Source organism: Gopherus flavomarginatus, chromosome 11 (assembly GCF_025201925.1).
Source record: "Gopherus flavomarginatus isolate rGopFla2 chromosome 11, rGopFla2.mat.asm, whole genome shotgun sequence".
In the NCBI taxonomy this organism is placed as follows: domain Eukaryota; kingdom Metazoa; phylum Chordata; order Testudines; family Testudinidae; genus Gopherus; species Gopherus flavomarginatus.
Window position 1 is genome coordinate 26,861,225 of NC_066627.1, and position 22,357 is coordinate 26,883,581.

The 22,357-nt window shown below is 47.1% G+C and overlaps 1 protein-coding gene across 2 annotated transcripts in view; it reads right to left on the bottom strand.

Moving 5' to 3' along the window:
• GGT7 (gamma-glutamyltransferase 7) overlaps positions 1 to 22,357 on the bottom strand; it is a 48,465-nt gene that overhangs the window by 20,423 nt on the left and 5,685 nt on the right. Inside the window, exons 1-7 of one of the 2 annotated variants that reach the window (XM_050917329.1) lie at positions 18,386 to 18,513; positions 17,131 to 17,357; positions 14,556 to 14,707; positions 11,113 to 11,230; positions 8,267 to 8,334; positions 7,024 to 7,097; positions 4,677 to 4,870 (exon numbers count right to left, since the gene is read on the bottom strand). In XM_050917329.1, coding sequence (XP_050773286.1) covers positions 4,677 to 4,870; positions 7,024 to 7,097; positions 8,267 to 8,334; positions 11,113 to 11,230; positions 14,556 to 14,707; positions 17,131 to 17,298 — 774 coding nt within the window. In that variant the 5' untranslated portion in view covers positions 17,299 to 17,357; positions 18,386 to 18,513. Of the gene's footprint in view, positions 1 to 4,676; positions 4,871 to 7,023; positions 7,098 to 8,266; positions 8,335 to 11,112; positions 11,231 to 14,555; positions 14,708 to 17,130; positions 17,358 to 18,385; positions 18,514 to 22,357 lie in introns of those variants that run through there. The other variant, XM_050917328.1, reaches the window with a different exon arrangement.

Genomic DNA, 22,357 nt, shown 5'->3' on the forward strand with positions numbered 1-22,357 from the left:
AAGGTGCCACTTTTCTGCTCAGTGGGAGCAGCCACTCCCCCTGCTCCCCCCCTAGCTGCGCTACTGGATCCCAGGCTGTGGAGCTGGGGGGAGAAGTCTTCATATAACTGAAGTTGGGTGTGTCCCTGCCTGTGTAAAGGTTTGTGTAAATGCAGGGCCGGGAGCAGTCTGCAGCTTGTCACAGCATCCCAGTGAGTAAGGGAACCCAGGCTGGTATGCCAGAGGGTTCCACAGTACCTCAGTTCCAGGTTGTACCCCAGCAAAACCCATCACAGTCAGTACAAAAGACAGAAAGGCAAGAGATGTGGTGGATGCTCCATCACTTGGCATCTTTGACTCAAGACCAGATGCCTTTCTTGAAGATATGGTCTAGTTCAAGTACAAATTATTGGTCTCAAGAGGGCTTATAGACAGGGAAGGGAAGGGCAGCCCCCTTCACTACAGGAGCGATTGTGTGAAATTCCATGGCCTGTGTTTTACAGAAGGTCAGAGCAGATGATAATTGCCCCTTCTGGCCTTAAAGTTGGAGTGTGTGTACTCACAAAACCCTTGGACTCTTACAACCAAACACATATGGGCCTGGCTCCCTTCACTTACGTCCGTATAAATGAGAGTAACTCCACTGAAGCCAATGGAGCGACATCAGTGTATGATGCGGTACGAGACTCAGGCCCATGGCTGCTCTAGCTCGTGCTTTGGTTTTCCACCCCAAAGACCAGACTAAGCAGACCCTGCAGTTTTGGGATCTGTTTTTTCGTAATGAACCACTCAGCACAGCAAGAGGATACCGGCTCAGGTGGAACCATTAACAGATGAAGCACAGGAGCAGGAGAGCTAATGCTTTCCCATGCGGGGCAAGTTCATCTGGGACACAAATAGCCTGAAGGGCACGTGCAAGTCAGGGTTTGCACTCACATGCAGTGCAGCATGTGTACGCATCATCTCGTCTGCCTAAGATGTGCAAATTCCCACCTGCACTTGCCCCTTTGAAAATGTGGTCCATAGTTTTAATCCCCACTCCCTGCACCAAGCAATAGATACATCCCCAAAGATAAAGGCCCTAATTCAACTGCGTTACACTTCAGTAGCGTCACTGAAATCACTTGGCCACTGACTTGCACTAGCTGAGGCTCTAGCCCAGTGGAGTCACACGAGCATAAAACTGAGTACAGCAGCTGCTAATCAGGCAAACGGAGTGTGAATGATATGCAAAGGGGAGCAGGCATCTGATAAACAAACAGAGGTCGTATCAAATTCCCAGAACAACACTCTTCCCACCTGAGCCTTTCTGCATTAGGAGGGAAAAAAGGGATCCGGTGTCTTGCAGATTTACCCAACTGCACATCTTAAAAGTCATTTGTTCAATCAGAACAACAAGCCACTTTAAGCTTACCTGTGAGCTCATTACTTTGCTCTTCTGTGCAGAGTAAGTTTTAATCAGGAGCTTAACTCCATTGCCTGACATTTTTTTTGTGCTCCCTTTGCTTTACTCCTGTTTACAGAGCTCCCCCTTTGCCTGGCAGCCACTTCTTTGCAATTCTGCAGCAGCAGAGGGTTTGGGGGAGGGTGGGTAACGAAACAGGGATTAGCACAGCATAGAGATGTGAGCTGTTCCCCCTTCTTGGAGATATGGAGAAAGGCCCAAGAACTTGTTGCAAGTTCTGCGTGATTACTCTACAAACAGCAGCTTTTCACACTCAGGCCATGGCATTTTGGGAACACTCGCAAAATGAAGGGAACCCTGGGAAGGGAATAACTTTCAGGGTCATATGGGAGGGATCACCACTCTCCAGTGAAATCTGGAAGTGCAGCTTTTGTGCACATGCTTTATTCTTTAGTGCTTATTTTAGCACAGATGACAAAGATAACAAAAATAGCAAAGAGAAGAAAGCTATCTAATCTGGAGTAAAAAGTCAGGATCAGATTTTAAAACAAGATAGGCAAGATCAAAAGAGTAAAATATAACCAATAATCTTTGACAGGTTAAAGAGATTTGCCTATATTGTGAAACAATGGTCATATTTCAGAGTAGCAGCCGTGTTAGTCTGTATCCGCAAAAAGAACATAAGCTTTGAGCATAAGCTTTCGCAATTCAGCCCTAGTTTGGAGTTCTTTGTAAAGAAAGATCATATGTTAATCGCCAGAATTATTCCTTTTCGGGAAAAGGAGGAGGAAGAAAAAGACCTAAGAAAAGCCCAAAAACTAAGTAAAAGAAGGTAGAAGAGGAATGATAGGACAGAGAGGAGAGGGGGAAAAGGGAGAGAGGGAGGGGATACTATGGAAAGATGGGAGGTACTATGATCTCAGGGAGCACTACACAACACAAGGTTACCTGATGGGTGCGGCTATGATTTAGTCATAGGTATTTTTAGTAAAAGACATGGACAGGTCACGGGCAATAAACAAAAATTCACAGCCGTGACCTATCAATGACTTATACTATATCCCTGACTAAATCTTCACAGGGGGGTGATGCTGCAGGGGTGCCGGGGGGGGCTGCTGCTGTGTGAGGGGCTGGGGGGGGGGGCTGCTGCTGGCGGGGACACACCCCAGGGGGCTGCTGCTAGGGTGTTCCCCATGGCCAGCTGCACCAGCCACTCCTCGGGTGGTCCCTGGGGCCAGCTGCTCAGGGCCGTCCAAGCAGTAGACAGTGCACCTAGCCCTGGAACCAGCTGCTTGGGTGACCCTAGGGTCAGCCACACTGACCGCTGCGTAAGTCAAGGAGGTGGCAGAAAGTCACGGAATCCGTGACTTCTGCGACATCTGTGACAGACAGGGAGCCCTACTAATGAACAATTTAAATGATTATTCTGATACTTCCGGAAATGTGGACCATATATCCATACACTTATCTATTGGTTCCATTGCCGCCAGGCTCCCCAAGTCAGAGTACCATTCTGTGATAGTTGGGTGCACTTAGGACCGCCACCAGGTAGAGTTAAACATTTGGCTCTGATCAGAGCTCTGTGCAACCCACATTTTTTTCCAAGGATTTGAGGTTCCAAGATGGATTGGTTAGGCCTAGGATGGTGTGGCCAGCTTGCATTTCCACTAGGGTGGAGAGAAAGAAATTTCACTATTTACCTCAGTCCAGAAAAGACGGACACAGGGCAATCCCATAATATGTGGTGTAAGTTAGCACTGAAGTGCAGCAATTTTAAACAGAAGTCACTTAGAAACTGGAACTTTTTATCTTTGTTCCCTTTCTTCAGACCTCCCTTCCCGCTGTGGTGCTGCCAAAGCAGAGCGGGCAACAGAGAACTTTCTGAACATGGCAGCCTCATTACAGCAAGCAGAATGCAGCTCAGAGCAGTCCAAGATGGTGACTGAATAGCTGAATCAGTCATTGAGCACAGGCTCTGAGACCACAGGCTATCATGACCTCTTGTTTATGTATCAGCATGGCAAAAAATAATATATGCTGCTTCCCTAGTGCCGTTTGCTGAGAATCCCAAAGCATTAGCTAAGCATCACAACAGCCCTGCTTACCATCTCCCTTTTACAGATGGAGAAACTGAGGCACAGAGCGATTAAGCCCCATATTTTCAGAAGAGCCCCCCAATTTTGGTTATCCAACGTTAGACCCTCTGGCCTGATTTCCAGAGGTGCTAGGCATTTGTACATCCCACTGATCTCAGCTGGGGAAGTTGGTGCCTAAGTGACTTGCATAAGGTTACGCAGTGAGGCAATGGCAAGGCCCAGGAGAAAACCCAGAATTCCTGACTCATAGTTCAGTGTTCTAACCAAAAGATAATGCTCCCTCCTTTAAAAATCAAGCCTGTATTTATAGGACTGCAGGAAACTCCTATCTATAGAAGTTACTAACATAACAAAACTAAAGCAGAGCAGCTGAGTAACGAATTGTGAGTGTGGGCAAAGGCTGGGTAGCACTGGCACCTCTCTCAACAGCAACTTACACAAAACCACATCAGTGCTCACCTGGGAAAATTTGGCTTCATTAACTATGGTTGTGACTCTGACTCAAATGCTTTGAAAAGGTTCACGGAATGGGGTCTTCATGGTGAGGACTTTCACCTCAAGGTCCCCAGTTCAAATACCCCAAAGCTGTTACTGACTGAAAGTCATTACCGTATGATAGCTTTTTGGTGTGCAAAGAGTTAGTAGCATAATTTAGTGGCCCGTTAGTAGCCACTAACGGGCCACTAAATTTGGTGGTCAAATGGAGGATTGTTCTCTAAGGCCTTCCAGCACTTTTCCTAGGACCTAAATTTCCTCCAAAACTTTAACCATTCAATCCTTACAGACTAGTCCTATCAAATGTAATAGAGATTAAACAAATGGGGTTCTCTAGACATGATTGTAAAAACCTATCGAATATAAGATAATTAGACCCTTTCTGTAGTTTCTCTGGGACATTTTGATAGAGGAAAGAGTAGATTTCACTTTCATAGGTGATAGCGCCGCTTCATTGGTCACTTACCCTGATTTAAATTGGATTAACTCCATTGAAGTCAATGGAGTTACACACAGGTGGGAGAAAAACTGAGTGCCAAATTTTTATTTTTAATCACTCAAGTCAAAACTGGCTACTGCTCACCCTCAGGATGCGTCCGTCCACATTTAAAACAAGGAACAGCTAGGTGGCATCATTATCTGTGCTAGGTTGCACTAACTATGCAATAATCCATGTGCAGGTAAGTACAGACATAGCTCACCTCAGTAATGATCTCTTGGGTTAGGTTTCCATCATAGAAGGCCGAGACCCCTTCTGAGCCAACGAGATCCAAAATGGTGGCTAGATCAACTCGCCTCACAAACATTCCAGGCAACAAAGGCTGGCCATCTGGAAGGAAAGTCTCTCTGAATTTGTCAGAGTAGTTCAGCTCCTTCAGTTCAGTGATAGCTCTGGCTGTAGCAAGAAAGGTAACAGTGGTGTTACAGGAGGAGACAACCTAGGACATTCAGATCACCCCCAGAGACCAGCTGAAGAAGATGGCTGCCAATAATGCATCTGCAGCCTGTATAGTTCTGCTCTCTGGTTTGTTAAGAGAGGGTGTGTGTGTGTGTGTGTGTGTGTGTGCGTGTGTGTGTGTGTGTGTGTGAGAGAGAGAGAGAGAGAGAGAGAGAGAGAGAGAACATGAGAGGGATTCCCATTCATTGCCCTCTTTGAAAAGTGATAGATAGTCATGGATCATGAGGGCAATAGGATCATCATGTGACCAGTCAACAGTAGGAGATGAGTTGTCTTGTGGCTATAGCATGAGATTTGGATTAGGGGTCAGGATTGCATTGCTGGATCTGCCACAGATTTGCTGTGTGTCCTTGGGAAAGACACATTGGTCTGCATTTGCTGTGCACACTTGAGTGCACATACTGCACTTTCCCACATTGTGTATGGAGAGTGTTTGATGCATGAACATAAAGGCAAGCATAAGTGTGCAAGTCCCCTGCCTGGAGTTGTACCAGTAGATCCACACGCACTGTGGCTGGCACTAGGAGGTCTAATTTGCTTCTTGCTCTGCCAGCCTGGCCTGTTGCACCTTGACCTCCATCCACAAAGAAATCCATTGCTAGAGGCAGCATAGGAATGCCCAGTATAAGCGCAGTCCCTGCCTGCTACCAATGCTCATAAGAACATAAGAATGGCCACAATGGGTCAGACCAACAATGGTTCATCTAGCCCAGTATCTTGTCTTCTGCCAGTGGCCAATGCCAGGTGCTTCAGAAGGGAATGAACAGAACAGGTAATCATCGAGTGATCCATCCCGCCATCCACTCCCAGCTTTTGGCAAACAGAGGCTAGCAACATGTCAGAGCATGGGGTTGAATCTCCACCCATCCTGGCCAATAGCCATTGGTGGACCTATCCTCCATAAACTTGTCTAATTCTTTATTGAACCCAGTTATAGTTTTGACCTTCACATCCCCTGTCAATGAGTTCCACAGGTTGACTGTGCGTTGTGTGAAGAAGTATTTCCTTCAGTTTGTTTTAAACCTGCTGCCTAGTAATTTCATTGGGTAATCCCTAGTTCTTGGGTTATGTGAAGGAGCAAATAACACTTCCTTATTCACTTTCTCCACACCAGTCAAGATTGTATAGGCCTCTAGTATATCCCCCCTTCATCATCTCTTTTCCAAGCTGAAAAGTCTCAGTCTTTTTAATCTCTCCTCAGACCGAAGCTGTTCCATACCCCTAATCATGCTCCATTCCAGCAGGTCAGCTTTCTTTGGGTATGCCTATACTGCAGCTAAAAACCTGTAGCTGGCCTGTGCTCACTGACTCAGACTCATGGGGCTCTGGTTGCAGGGCTGCTTAATTGAGGTGGAAACATTCGAGCTGTAGGACTCTGTGAGGTAGGAAGGTCCCAGAGCTCAGGCTACAGCCTGAGTCCAAACGTCTACACCACAATTAAAAAGCCCCGCAGCCTGAGCCCGACAAGTCCAAGCCAGCTGGTACGGGACAGCTGTGGATGTCTAATTGCAGTGTAGACAGACCCTTTTTGACACAGTCTGGCCATCTGCAGCCTCCCCAGCAGAGGGGCCATGCTCTAGTGAATGTGCTAATGTAAAGTGAATCAGGACTCCAGCTTCAGTTCAGGAAAAGTCTAATGGTACCATAGGAGTGTCCACCCAGAAAATTATGGGAAAGACGTGTTTGAACATTAGGGTGAGAGGTGCCTCAGTAACAAGCCAGATTAGATCAGATAGATACATGGATTTGCACTGCACTCGCCCACACTATCAATGGGAGAACTCCCAGAGACTCCAATAGTGCAGGATCTGACTTCATGTTTCCAACATGCTATTTCTAACGAGAGATCAGCCCAAACCAAAGAGTCCACCTAGGAAAGATCCACTCTTGATCTTTCATTCTGTGCTGTTCAGATTTCTAACCCTGATGCAGTGCATTTCCCTGTCTGAAGAGCATTAAATTCCAGGAAGTTAAGCCCCATCCACATTCCAAACACATAAATGCAGTCCCTTTCTTCCTTAACATATGCAGGAGGAAATACTTCCTGGCATACATCACGTAGGACCCCTTTGCTGCGTTAAGGTGCTCACCCAAGTCATGCGTGACATTGAATCCGTCCTGGGCAATGTTGGCAGCAAGACCCAAAAGTTCTGACCATGGGAGTCTGGCGAAGAAGAAAACACAAAGAGGAATTTGCATTTGAAATGGAGCACAGTAAAAGTAGAGCTGTCTTCAGGGGACTAGCACTGGGCTTAGGACAGGGGTAAAGTTAGGATATGTTTTGTTGGAAATCTCTTTGTTGCAGCCAGAGAACAGAACTGTCCCCATCTCTGTAGCCTTGGGAAGTCACTTAATGCCTCCCCTCCATGTTCCAGCTATAAAATGGAGGTAATAAGATTGATCTACTGCACAGGGGTGGGTGCAAGGATTCATTGAGTAGAACTGATCAGAAAACCCAATACTTTCCATGAATGGTTTTGAATGAGATGGGAAAAAAAATTCATGTGAAAATTTTTGCAGAATATTTTTAGAAAATGAAAACCAGAAAAAAGTCAATTCTTGAAAAAAAATTTTTTTCATTTTAAACTCACCTCCTCACTTATTTTTCCCCTGCAAATGGCAGATATTCTATTCTATTCTATGAGAGAAAGGGATGGATCCCAAACTTTTCAATTTTAATTTCTTTGTCGAAAACCCAGAAAATTGAAACCAAAATGAAATGTTTTGTTTTGGCCAAACATCCTTTTTTGTGGGGGAGCTTGGAGGGGTGGGAGGGAACAAAATCAATCTGTTCTATTAGTTAATTAGATTTTTGTCTAAGTTTGTGGTCTGGTTTTCACATGGCTCAAATGCCCTTAGTTGCCACTGAATTCAATGAGAGTTGAAGTGCTCAGGTCATCTGAAAACTGAGTCATAGACATGCGACTGCAGGCACATCCGTGATAACTGCACATGCAAATCAGTCCTGTGATTGCATTTGTGAAATTCTGAAAACCCCAGCCAGTGTTTGTAAAGTGCACTAGGGACAAAAAGTGCTCCACTTCAAAGGGAGAGACCTGGAAAACAACATGTCCCAAGGGAAAGTAAATCAGTAGCCTATCCAAGAATATCAAGAGAGTCCTGTTGCAGGGTGAGCTCGGGGGCAGAGCTTATGGGGCTCTTCCAACAGCAAGATCCTATGGCCATGGAACCCACATGAGAGCTGAATCTGCCACTGACCGGAGATTACAGCATGAGCAGCTGACAAGTTGGAATAAGTGGGTGTTTTATCCTGCAACACCTTTCAGTAGAGTGCACTCTGTGCAGAGCTAAAACCATATGAAATAGTCTTACCTTCCATGTGACTGATGTGCCTCGTGCATCCCTTGTATCATGCCTGGCACCCCCACCAGGAGACCCGGCTGGACAAAAGAAAGCACAGAAAGGAAGAGTCAAGTCGCCCTAAGGACACTGTCACCGATTACCACAAAGGAGAGGCCATTGTTCGTCATACAGAAGGGTCTTAGCATATTTTCCATATGAAGTGAAAGAAGTTAAAGATGCCAGAAATGTAGGTACAAGGGCTGGTGACAACACAGTTAGCTAATGTAATGCCAATATTTAAAAATGGCTCTAGAGGTGATCCCGGCAATTACAGACCGATAAGTCTAAAGTCAGTACCGGGTAAATTAATCGAAACAATAGTTAAGAATAAAATTATCAGACATATAGAAAAACATAAATGTTGAGCAATAGTCAACATGGTTTCTGTAAAGGGAAATTGTGTTTTACTAATCTATTAGAGTTCTTTGAAGGGGTCAACAAACATGTGGACAATGGGGATCCGATGGACATAGTGTGCTTAGATTTCCAGAAAGCCTTTGACAAGGTCCCTCACCAAAGGCTCTTATGTAAATTAAGCTGCTATGGGATAAAAGGGAAGGTCCTTTCATGGATTGAGAACTGGTTAAAAGACAGGGAACAAAGGGTAGGAATTAATGGTAAATTCTCAGAATGGAGAGGGGTAACAAGTGGTGTTCCCTAAGGGTCAGTCCTAGGACCAATCCTATTCAATTGATTCATAAATGATCTGGAGAAAAGAGTAAACAGTGAGGTGGCAAAGTTTGCAGATAATACTAAACTACTCAAGATCGTTAAGACCAAAGAAGATTGTGAAGAACTTCAAAAAGATCTCACAAAAATAAGTGATTGGGCAACAAAATGGCAAATGAAATTTAATGTGGATAAATGTAAAGTAATGCACATTGGAAAAAATAACCCCAGCTATACATACAATATGATGCGGGCTAATTTAGCTACAATGAGTCAGGAAAAAGATCTTGGAGTCATCGTGGATAGTTCTCTGAAGATGTCCATGCAGTGTGCAGAGGTGGTCAAAAAAGCAAACAGGATGTTAGGAATCATTAAAAAGGGGATAGAGAATAAAACTGAGAATATCTTATTGCCCTTCTATAAATCCATGGTACGCCCACATCTTGAATACTGTGTACGGATGTGGTCTCCTCACCTCAAAAAAGATATTCTAGCACTAGAAAAGGTTCAGAAAAGGGCAACTAAAATGATTAGGGGTTTGGAGAGGGTCCCATATGAGGAAAGATTAAAGAGGCTAGGCCTCTTCAGCTTGGAAAAGAGGAGACTAAGGGGGGATATGATAGAGGTATATAAAATCATGAGTGATGTGGAGAATGTGGATAAGGAAAAGTTATTTACTTATTCCCATAATACAAGAACTAGGGGTCACCAAATGAAATTAATAGGCAGCAGGTTTAAAACAAATAAAAGGAAGTTCTTCTTCACACAGCGCACAGTCAACTTGTGGAGCTCCTTATCTGAGGAGGTTGTGAAGGCTAGGACTATAACAGTGTTTAACAGAAAACTGGATAAATGCATGGTGGTTAAGTCCATAAATGGCTATTAGCCAGAAATGGTAAATAATGGTGTCCCTAGCCTCTGTTCATCAGAGGATGGAGATAGATGGCAGGAGAGAGATCACTTGATCATTGCCTGTTAGCTTCACTCCCTCTGGGGCACCTGGCATTGGCCGCTGTCTGTAGACAGATACTGGGCTAGATGTACCTTTGGTCTGACCCGGTACGGCCGTTCTTATGTTCTAATGTTCTTATGTTACAGTTAAGGAGTAAAAGCCTTTGGGAAGAAAGTGGGGCAAATTCATTCCTGATGTAACCCCAATGATGCCAATGGGATGAGCTCAGTCCCATGACATGCAGCCTTTGCTATTTATCTGTCTAACATTTTGGATATTTCTAAAAGTATGTCTACATGGCAAAAAAAATAATTAAAAAAATTGCACAGCAGCAAGTCACAGAGCCTGCTTGTGCTATGGTGCTAAAAATAGCCATGCAGACATTCACGCTCAGGCTCTGAAACCCAACCCTTTCCCTGGGCTTCAGAGCCCAGGCCCATACATCTACATGGCTATTTTCAACTCCATAGTGTGAGCTCAAATCTGTAGACCCAGGCTCTGAAACTCTTTACTACCTGGGTTTTTGCCATGTAGACATACTCTCAGGCGCCTATCTCCTTGGTATCTCACTCTCTGAAGTAGACCGTTCTTACTTAATTTCCCTTATCCCCAAGCATGATCCGGTTTAATCATTTCCAGTCAGACTTGCTGGCTCAAGGGATTTCTACGTTGCACATGAAACATTTCCCCTCTAGGCCACCAGGGCTAATCTGGGCTGGCTCAATAATGGAAAGACGGTCGTCATCATGTAAGTGTTCTGTGGCCTCTGAAGAACAAGTAGGTAAGTCTCCGTTCAGCTCCTAGTGGACAAAAACCTAGAGCTCCTCGTAGTCAGTTACAAAAACCACCATCAGGACTGACAAACCCTCCCCTGCTGTTGGCAGGCTCAGGAGAGTGGGCCATGGAGACCGAACTCCCCTCTCAGCTCTGGAATGAATGGCTCCAGAGTCAGACTGAGGAGTGGTGTGGGAATGAGGATGCTTGACCTGTGTTTGTATCTGTTCTGTGAAGAGGGGATTTGATACCCCAGCACCTTTCACCCAAGCTAAATTCCCCTTTGAGTAACAGACATCCCACCACTTGCTGCCCATACATTATTGCGGGAATCAGGGTTAGTGGGGACTGGAAGGAGAAGACATGGGAACGTTAGCAAGGAAGCCCCACAAAAAGAAAATACAAAGGTTCTCCAGCCCACCTTCAGCTCCCAGGCCTTCCGAAGGCCTTCCTCCTGGATCCCAAAAGGGGCTGTCTCTCGGAAGTCAATCACCTGACTCTTGTTCTTCCGGATATCGTGGATCAGCATTACTCCCCCACTGCAAAGAAAGAGCACATTGGGCATACAGAGCTCCTTGCTGTCCACTGGACTCCCCGAGCATTTACTAATGCAGCTGTGAGCCTGTACCCCATTCTGCTGACTTCATGGGCGCACACAAGCATTCACTCCTGGCAGGCAGGCAGAACCATCACAGCCAGGGGAGAGTGACTTGGAGGCTGTTCCGTTTTGTGAAACTTCACCTAATCCATTAGCTGATGCCAGTGACAGAATCTTTATCACCAGTGATGATATAAGAGGCAGAAAGAGCTCAGTCTGCATTTCAGATCCCAATCTCTGATCTCGGATTTGTAACATGAGCACATTTGATCTACAGGTGAGCACAAGCCAAAACCTTAGAGAGGGAGTGTATTTAGAGTCTAAAGCACAGTCCATATTTTGAAAATGGCCCTATTTTTAGAGTGGGCCAGAGCAAAGTACTGGCTCCAAACACATCAGCTCAGACATGAGGGTGTACAAAATCCAGACCTGAAAGCTGCTGCATAAGCCTATTTCTAACTTGTTCTGGAATCCTTATTAACTCTGATGATGACTGGTTGTTTGTTAAGCATCACTATTATCAGCTCTGCACAAAACACACAAAATACAGTTAGTCAGCACTCTTAATAATTTACAGAACAGGAAAAATCCCAATGTCCTTGGCAGATGCCCACAGGGAAAAGCAGGGTTTGGTGTGAAGGCCTGGATGGGGATTCACGAGACCACAGTTCACTTCCCAGGTCTGTCACAGACTTCCTGTGCGATCTTGGCTAAGATCCCAGATCTGTGTCTCAGATCCCCCTCTATAAAACAGAGAGAACAGCACTTTCTTTCTCTCATTCTTTGCCTGTCTTCTCTGTTTAGATTGTAAGCTTTTGGGGGCAGGGACTATCTCTCCTGTGCATACATCCTAGCACAATGGGGCCATCTTCTTGACTTTCACGGCTATACAAACAACAATGCAACTCCACTTTCCAATGTAGTTATTACAGGGACTTGTTCAACTATGGATTTTACCAGGTTCCTTCAATACAACCTTCCCTTCACACCAATATAGCAGCTCTTTGTGTCCTAACTGTTTATATGACCCAATAGAAATCAGTTTCATCTGAGAAATGACTTATTTATAATCTCTACCACACTCAGGCTCCAGAATAAACATTTAGATCAAGAATGGGCTTGTGTCACCCTAGGAAATCATGCTTCTATGTGTACAATGTGGCCTGTTCTGCTGCAGCTGAGATCACAGGAATCATTTCACATTTAGTGACCCAAGTACTCAAGAGGCCCACATGTCATAATGGGCACATTCTAGCATGCATTAGAAACCATTACAATACATCTACAAGTTTAACAACTAAAACCTGGTGGGGGAGATCATGAAGAAAGGTGTGAGACAGCAGAGAGGAAGGTGATGAACCAGCAGTGTTCAAACTAAAAACACCTTCAGAATCAAAAACGTTGAAGCTTTTTTTGAAAGTGAGATTATTCATTATTGTTGACTATTGCTCATAGATTCGAAGGCCAGCCTAGTCCGACTTCCTCCATAACACAGACCATAGATTTCACCAAACGATTCCTGCATTAATCCCTAAAGCTTGTGGTTGGACCAGTGCATATGTTAGAAGGACAACTAATTTTGAAGACTGCAAGTGATGAAGAATCCACATTCCGTGGTACATTGTTCCAATAGCTAATTATTTGTGCCCGTTGGTTTAAAATTTAGTTGTTCACTTAATGCTTTAATCCCCAATTAGAACACAGGGACTCTGAGCCTTAGAAGTCTTGGGTATATTGCATATTTCCTAAATCCATTCCCAACTAGTCCATCCATTTGTGGTTTGTTCTGTTTTGTTTTTTAATCCTAAACAGAGATTTAGTAACAGGCTTTGGGATCAAACCAGGGGTTCCACTTACAATAAAAGATTCTCAAATCCGAGTTGATGAGACATTATCAGGTGACAGCATTTATGTAACATTCCCTGGGACTTCCAGGTGTCCTGTCAAGCGCAGGGTTCAAATCTCACTTGCATAACATCTTTCGAAACTAACACCAAAGGGAGGCAGCAGCTCCAGGCAGTAGGCTAGACTCGGGGGTGGTGAGGTCACTTGGAGTCCAAACTGGTGCAGTTGGCACTTTCCTCCAGCCCCCTCACTCTGCACATTCCTCCAGTTTAGATCTCCTTACATTCACTTTGTCCTACCAGTAGTTGAAGGAACTCCCATATAGCAACATGCTACTGCTGCTGTTGTAATAGGGCCATGATTTACAGGTGTAACAAATCTTATTCGGTTCTCCAAAACACAGCAGGACAGATCCACTCAGCATACCTGGAGTGGGGGAATAGGGAGCATTCTACCTCTGTTTAATCTCTCCCAATCCTGGGAGCCAGATCCACCCCTACACATGCTAGAGCAGACTCAGGGCTGCTCTAGCTTGTGCTTGCTGGAATTGCCTTCTGGGAACCTTTCAACTGGTCCTGGATCATCAGAGTGCAGCACACTCCAGCCATGCCTCTCTCCTGCCACTGGCCCACCTTAGCAAAGCAAAGCAGCCAGAAGGATGGGAGAAAGGATCTGGTCTACCACTGTCACAATGATTTGGTAGCCAAACTTGCCTCCTCACTAGCATCCAGCATGATAGTTTAGAATAAGGACTCAATTGCACCTGTGTTAGGGGTGGTGCAATGACAAACCTCCACAGCAGAAGATCTTAGAAGCAGCATGCATGACTCAGGGCAGCATGTGTCAGCCTGGCTCCCAAGAACTCTCCCCACACTCCCGTCTCTGCTGGCTGCTGCAGAGGGGGTGAGGTCACAGCGCTCTCCCTTTGGGGAGGCTAACACTATCATCAGCACTAGCCTTGAATAGTCCTTGTGCACAGGAAGAGCAAGGACAGAGCGTGGCCAACCTTGTCTAGAGGCACACAGAGGAGAAGGATCGTTGTAGCCTCTCCCCTGCTTTCAAGGCTGTGAAGGGCTCGTCGGGCTCCATCCCTATAATGAGGATGCAGTGGAAGCCTTCCCCATCACCAGCTGGCAGGTGCAGAAAGGAGGCAAGAAGCATGGAATCAGATGACACTTTGTGATCCCAATTCCTTCCGTGCCCATCCCTAGAGCACAGGGCAGCCCTAGTGCCGCAGCACAGAGAGGAACTCCTTTCAGCTCCTTGGCAAAGCTCTGCACCACCTGCCTGACCAGACTCCTGGCCCGACACTGGCCCCATTGCCCAGACCCAGTGCCCTCCTGGTTCTGCCCCCAAAGCATGCCACCACACCAAGTGGGCCCTCTCAGCAGAGGGGAGCACAGCGACCGGTTTGCACCTACCCGCCGATGCCGGACGTGTGGGGGTTGATTATTCCTGCACACAGAGCTGCGGCGATGGCTGCGTCCACTGAGGATCCCTGCTTGTTGAGCACCTCGATGCCCAGCGCCGTGCAGCGGGCAGCGTCGGTGACCACGGCACCCTGGTGGAATATCTAGGAGAAGCAAAGCCATGCGGTAGGAGAAAGGCAGCGCCATCTGCTGGCGGAACGAGCATTTCCCACGCTCGCATTCAAGCCCATGGCAGGGCCTGGTCTGGGGCCCAGAACGAACATGGGCAGCTGCAGATGGTTTGTGTCTGTGTACAATTCAAGGGGTTGGTTTTGACCTGTAAACGGCTGAGCAGTTGGATTCCTGACTACGTCACTCCTCGTGCTGCAGCTGAGACTGCCAGGCCTGACTTCTCCTTAGATAAAAGGCCTCCAGCCACTGCTACTGGTGAAGTGCCAAATGCTCTAATGCCGCCGGTCATTCCTACAGCCATGCTCTAGCCCTAGGTATACCATGTTATGTCACAACCACAATTGGCACCTGGACAGGGCTGAGAACAGCTGGCCTCTTTGTTCTACGCAAACCTCTTCATGTTTTGTATGTTTTCAAAATCCCATACAAAACTGAAGAAAACACCAAGGCAGACATCACAAGCAACCCCCACAGCATGGCCCTCATTTTTCCAACACATCTAAACACAACCCCCATAGCAGGGCCCCATCCCCACAAAACACAATCCCTGCAGCAGGGCCCCCCATCCCCGGGGACACACCTAAACACAACCCCTGCAGCAGCCCCCCATACCCCACAATGCACCTAAACAAAACACCATACCAGGGCCTCCATCCCCACCACCACACCTGAACACAACCCCCATGGCAGGGCCCCCATCCCCCTGCACACACCTAAACATAACCCCTGTAGCAGGGCCACCCATCACCCTCATGCACCTAAACAAAACCCCACAGCAGGGCCCCCATCCCCACCACCACCACACCTAAACGCAACCCCTGCAGCAGGGACCCCCCATCACCACCACGCACCTAAACAAAACCCCATAGCAGGGCCCCCCATCCCCGTGTACACACCTAAACACAACCCCTGCAGCAGGGCCTTCCCATCACCACCACGTACCGAAACAAAACCCCATAGCAGGGCCCCCCATCCCTGTGTACACACCTAAACACAGGGGCGGCTCTAGGCATTTTGCCGCCCCAAGCACCGCAGGCAGGCTGCCTTTGGCGACTTGCCTGCGGGAGGTCCCAGTCCCGCGAATTCGGCGGCAGCCTGTGGGAGGTCCACCGAAACCACAAGACCAGCGGACCCTCCGCAGGCATGCTGCCGAAGGCAACCTGCCTGCCGCCCTCATGGTGACCGGCAGAGCGCCCCTCGCGGCTTGCCACCTCAAGCACGCGCTTGGCGTGCTGGTGCCTGGAGCCACCCCTGCCTAAACACAACCCCTGCAGCAGGGCCTAGCTATTTGTCAAGGATGGTCAGGAAACAGTTTGCTTTTACTATGTTCAGCACCTAGGTACAGTACTCTAATTGTGAGCAATCTAAAAATACACCACAGACAGACAGATAGGTGGTTAGACAGACTGCTATCTAAACAGATATCTATTGCAAATGAACTCTGTGCATCAGCAAGAGTCCAAATAATTGAAAGAGCAAGGATGCTCCTTTCCCATTCTGAAACCTGCCCCAGGACATCTAGCCAGGACCTCCCACCTCATTGAGCAGTATGGGGAGGACAGTGTGGTCAAGACCCACTGACACCTGTTTGCGACACACACACCCCATTACACGACATCACAGCACACTAGTAAATATTCTGTAGCCTATTTTGTCAAAGCAACGAAGTCTTAGTAAAATGGGCCCGCACAGCAGTGCTGCCTTTCCTGTGAAATCCTTGTGGTGAAGTGGGGAGAGACGGCCAGTGTGTAAAATATGAGACCTGGGTAAGGAATAGCAGGGGGTTCCTCTGTAGTTTAAACCATTACACTGCCTAGTCCCACTTAAAAATTATACCCCTCAATGACAGGTGCCCCACACAATATACAGACCAGCAACACTATCATTTCGCTCTGTTATTGTCAGAAAAGTTACTATGTATCAAAGGTGCTTTCTGCCTTAATAACAGAGCTGCTGACTACATTTATTCAGGTCTAGGTTTTTCTCCTGTTTGAACCACAGAGCCAACTAGGGCAGGATGAGCTGGATTCTATTCTCTCCAGTGCATCATCACCAAAACCTCACAGATAAATCTGGTTGCATAATCTCTGGCCGCAACGATGATGCAAGAGCAGAGAGAACCTAGCTTGACTCTCAGATCCTGCAGGGACCTTACAGCACGGGCTGGTAGAAAAAGCTTTTGCTGTGTAAACGGTTCTGATCTGATGTGGAATCACTGAGAGGGAATCGGTATGGAGGCTCCCAATCTCAATTCTACAGTCCCTTTTTGGCATTACCAGCATTTGCTGGGTGTCTTAATTGCTGAGAGCAAAGGAGGAAGCTGTAGTACCCAGCAGCCAATTCTTCCCATAGCTAGTTTATTATCCTTTTTTTAAATAAAAAAGCCTCCACTTACCTGTGGGTCCCCAAAGTAGATCTGCATGATCAGAGCCACCGTGACTCCCATCGCAAAGGTTAAGCAGGCCGTGATAATCACAGTCAGCCCATCCTGGCGGCAGCTGCAGTCCGCAGAGAATGGGTCTTTGCTGGTCTCCCGCAGCGGTGAGACATCCTGACTGCCCATCTCCGATGAAGATGACGGCAGGCGCTGGAGGCGAGCTGATTTCAGGAAAGAATCTGGATCTTCAGAGGCAGGGAGGAAAGGGAATGAGGGTTAGGTACTGAGGAAGCTTGGGTTCTTATTCCAGTACATAAGCTGAATTAGCATTACATCTGTACCCATTCCAACAAAGTGATTATCTTCCCTATTGAGCTTTCAATAGATTTTCTGGCTCAAATCCTGCTCTGGGTCGTTTTACTCCTACCTTCCTTTAACACCTGTTAGCCTTAAGGGGACTTTTCCCTGGAGATGGTGAGATTTGGACAGGTAACTTTTCTGAATTGTGCTTGATGCAGCAGATGGATGGACAGACCGAGGACATCAAGATTTCCAGCAATGAACCCACGATTAGTGCCCCTTTAGGCTTGGTTGTAACACAGATCCCATGTTATTCTGTTTGCAGACCAGTCTCTGAAACGCTGCAGAAGATGCACTTAAGACCAAAAACCCCATCAATATTACTTGGGCCCTGTGCTTAAGGTAGAGCAACTTAATCAAACATACTCACATCAAAATAGTAGAGGGAATAGGGGAACTCTACTTACTTGTCTGTCAACTCAACTAAACCTAACGGCATTCAGGAGGCAAGGAGACTGTTTCAGTTTCTCATTACTTAAGCTTTTGAACAATGATGAGAAGAAATGCAAAATCTGGTGACTCGGTGTAATTACAATATCAGAAATGATACACCCAACAGAAGGAGGCCGTGTCCCACTGCCAGGCTCAGGGCCGGCTCCAGTGCTTTTGCCGCCCCAAGCAGCAGGGAAAAAAAAAAGCAGCGATCGGCGGGACTTTGGCGGCAGGCGGCAGCTCTACGGCCACCACTTCATTCTTCGGCAGCAGGTCCTTCCCTCGGAGAGGGACTGAGACACCCACCGCTGAATTGCCGCCGCTGAGCCAGATGTGCCATCCCTTCTCACTGGCCGCCCCAAGCACCTGCTTGCAGCGCTGGTGCCTGGAGCCAGCTCTGGCCAGGCATTAACTGGGAGAAAAAGGCCAGAACAGCAAACGAAGTGCACATCACTTCCACAGACTTTTGAAAACAATTTACCTTACTGTTCAACGTCCTTCAAATCTATATTTTCTTCCTCTGTTATTTTCACAAGGTTGATGATTGTGAGAAGAGCCTGCACAGAGGGCATTACCTGGGAGTTAATAGCCACTTAGGACCTGGGCCCGACTCAGCTGCTATTTAAATCCTACTTCAAATAGAGATTTATATTCACACTGGCCAGTGGTGTGCTGTCACCAGCATTTCCTGCTCAAACACACTCCAATTGGCTGAGATGAGGTCATGTGCTCAGAGGAAATTTTACACCATTCCAAGACTGACCACATTATTTACCACTTAGTAATCATTGGCTGACTTTTTTTTTTAAACTATGTCCTAGCCAGTGATTGGCTGAGATTAATTACATGGGCCTATCACATCCAATCTGATTATCTATGGTCATCTAAGAGTGGGACCTTTCAGTGCTCTCCTGTTCCTTTCCCTCTCCGGGTGGTTCTGGGGGAGTGGGTATTAGAGCTGTGACAGTCGTCTTCCCTGTGGTTCCTCTCTTGTTCAGGTGAAGCAAGTTCCTCTTGAGTTGCAAGTGCTGGCATGGTCAGAGCTCAGGTGCAGCTAGGGTTGCCAACAGTCCCTTATTACAAGGAATGTCCCTTATTTTTCCATCTCTGTACAACAAGATCGGGAGTTGCTGAGTGCTACAAAAAGCAGCAAGAAATATCTCCGGCGAAGGCAGGTAAGTACTGCTTATTGATAATAATGATTATGCATACGGTCAGATTCTCCTCCCACTTATACCAGGTGCTCACCAGTGAAACACCATTGATTCGAATGGGATCACTCCTAGTTTGCACTAGTGTGAGAGGAGAGTCAGGCCCAGAGATGCCTTTGAAAAGTTCCTGGACAGCATCCCAGCCTGGAGGATGCTAGGACATGCTCAGCAAGAAACCAGTGTCAGAGTCACAAGAGGTGCTCTGCAGAAGTGAACTGGCTGGCAGCACTTACAACAGAGAAAGGAGGTGTGTGGCGGGGAGGACTGTGGATGGAAGAGAAGAGCTGTTCTCTTGCCCTGTGATAAAAAGGCTGCATATTAACTGGAGAACAAGTTAACAAGTAGAACGATTGGCTCTTGGTTCGAATGTGTGACCTGCAGGCCTCCTGCAGCTGAGTACTATCTGCAACTAGCAGTCATTTGTATTAACCCAAGGGGCAGCAGGGTTCCATGCATCTCCCTGGCAAAGAGAGGGAGGCACAGAGCTGCCACCAGTCACTGCAGGGGGAAGGGACTGGCCAAGAGGGGCTTCTGCCCCAGGGGTCTAGGTCAGGAGCCCTGAGACATTCTCTGTCAGTCTGTAACTGTAGCTTTTTTTCCCTCTTGAGCCTAAAGCTATTTCTGTGGGATGAGCAGATTGGGATGAGGGGACCCTGGGTCAGCAAGCTGAAGCAGGTTGGCTGGGGCAGTCCAGGAGAGGGGAAGGAATGGGGCGGAGGGGTGATCTGGAAAATAATTTAAAAAAAAACCAAATGTAACAAGTTGTGCCCCTCTGCCCTTTTATTTCACTCGTATGTTGTCTATCTGGGACAGTCTGTCAGTCTTGCCAATGCGGCTTGTAAACTCTTTGAGGCAAGGCCTGTCTCTTCCTATATGATCGTACAGCACCTAGCCCAGTGAGGGCCCTCATCCTGACTGGGGCCTTTGGGCAACACTGTAATATAAATGATTAATAAAATACATAATAATAATAATAATATGCCCCAACTCCAGTCAGTAACTAACTCAATCAGCTAAGAGGGAGAATGGCTGCTGGCAGCCTGGTCTCTGCCCCGTCCTCAGCCCCATTTGTCAGGGGAGCAGGAATAGTCTGGGGCTAATGTTAGGCTGTTCCTGCTCATCCTGTACTAAGGACACATTCCCCTGTCCTCATGGAAGGGCTTGGCTCACTTACTAAGCCAAGCTGAACAGGTGGAGATGAAAGGCCTCAATTAACCTCTTAATGTTTCTACCAGCCTCCTTCCAAGTGCTTCTGGGGAAGGCAGCAGTTATGACTTTCCAGGTCCTGTCTCATTCTTGACATTTTAAAACCACTAAGCCAAATTGAGACCTGGGGTAAACAGGTGCAACTCCCCTGGGGTCAGGATGGGCCCCAATTCTAATCTCAGTTGCACTGCAGTACATCAGGAGTAACTGCACTGGAGTCAATAAAGTAATATCTTCTTACACCAATCTCACCGTAACTCAGGAGTAAGGCCACTGCCAGGGCAAAGCATGAGAGATCAAGCTTGGCCCACTGTATTTATTTACCAACTTATAAAAGAATCCTTATCCCCGAAGGCAGGGGGGCTCCACCTACGGCCCACAAGCCATACACAGCTCACCAGAGCATTTCATAAGATCCCAGCCTGCTTCAACACAATATACTAACTGCCGATTGATTCATTAGCTTTTTGTGATAGTGTGTACATCATTTTTCCTGTTTTCTATAATTGATACATATTTTAGGCACTCATTTCTTTATTTGTTTTTAAATAGACAATACTGCACATAAAAACAACCTATCTAAATACATACGAAACAAGACGAACAAACTAATAATCAGTACAGGTGACCTGAAATCATATTGATATCTTATTGAATCTGTTTGGCCCCCACAAGGTGGTGCTTAGGTTTATGTGACCCTCCTGTGTAATAAGGCTGGACACCATTGCCCTAAGGTCTAAACACCTGTACAACCTTCAACCAAGACATGACTCATTAATAGTACCAGACAATAGCTCAGTCAAACCCTCCTCCTGCATTTCATCTCTAAGACCAGGGATGCAATCCTGCCTCAGGTCACCCATGGAACCATGTTTGATGTTCTCATCTGAGTCCCCAGTGGATGTTGGTCCATAGCAAAGAAACCCCACACAGTGCAACACAGCTGGGTGCCTCTTCTCAACAGGAGCTCAAGATGGACAGAGTGAGTCAGGGCTGAGATGGGCAGGCAGTGGCTGTGTATAGGCTGGGGCAATGGGAGGAGGCCCAAGACTGGAACATCAAGGGGTGCTGCAGCTCAGGATTGGAGTGCTTTGGCAGAACTGTGTGGAAGCCCGGAATTGGAAGAGTAAAAGGGCACAGGTCAGAAGTGCAGCGCATAAGCTGAACTGTTTGGAGGGGCCCACAACTGGACTAGCAGGGGAGGTAATTACTCTTGTAGAGCTGGGGCAAAAGTGGGGGGCAAATTGTGCACATCCCCTGGCTCCAGCCAGCATTCACACTTCTCTCAGTTCCACCAGCACCACATTCACCTCTAGCAAGAAAATCAAATGACAAATACCGATGCTCTCTTACTTGGAGAATCAAAGCAGCAGGAATCTCTGTGCAAAACCATGAGTGTCTCCAATCTCAATGCTAAGCCAGGCTTCTCTTGTGCTACTATAGAGCTCTGGAAACAGAGACTGCAGGACTGAAAATTAGATCTCTGCCATGCCTATAGTTGGGATGACAGAGCTCAACACGTGCCCCTTTCTTCCCCCAATAAAACCCAGACCCTCAACTCTCCTTCTACCCCTGCTCAAACACTGCCCATCACTTCAGAAGACACCCTCCTGTGGAGACTTTCATGGCAGACAGTTACAACAGGTGGGCCATTTGTTCGTTGGGGTCCCAGGAACTTCGACACCCCACGTATTATATACACAGGAGTGGGGAGGAGAGGTAAGAAGGTGAATGTGGGAGGGTTTTGCAACTGAAAAACGGGATTTGAGCACTTGTCAGTAAGGGGAATTTTAGCAACTGGTGGGGCTTTCGCATCTGTCATGGGTAGGTCTGAGAGAGCCAGGCTGTGGAGCTGGTCCCTAGGGAGGGTCCACGGGGAGCCAGTGTTCAGAGGAAGTTGAAGGTGAATGTAGGGAAAGGCTGCTGCAAGAGCACCACCCTCCAACAGATAAGGCCTGGTGTAACCACCCTTTAGCCCAGGTGTTCTCAAACTGGGGTCCTGACCCCTCAGGGGGTCCTGAGGTGGTTACATAGGG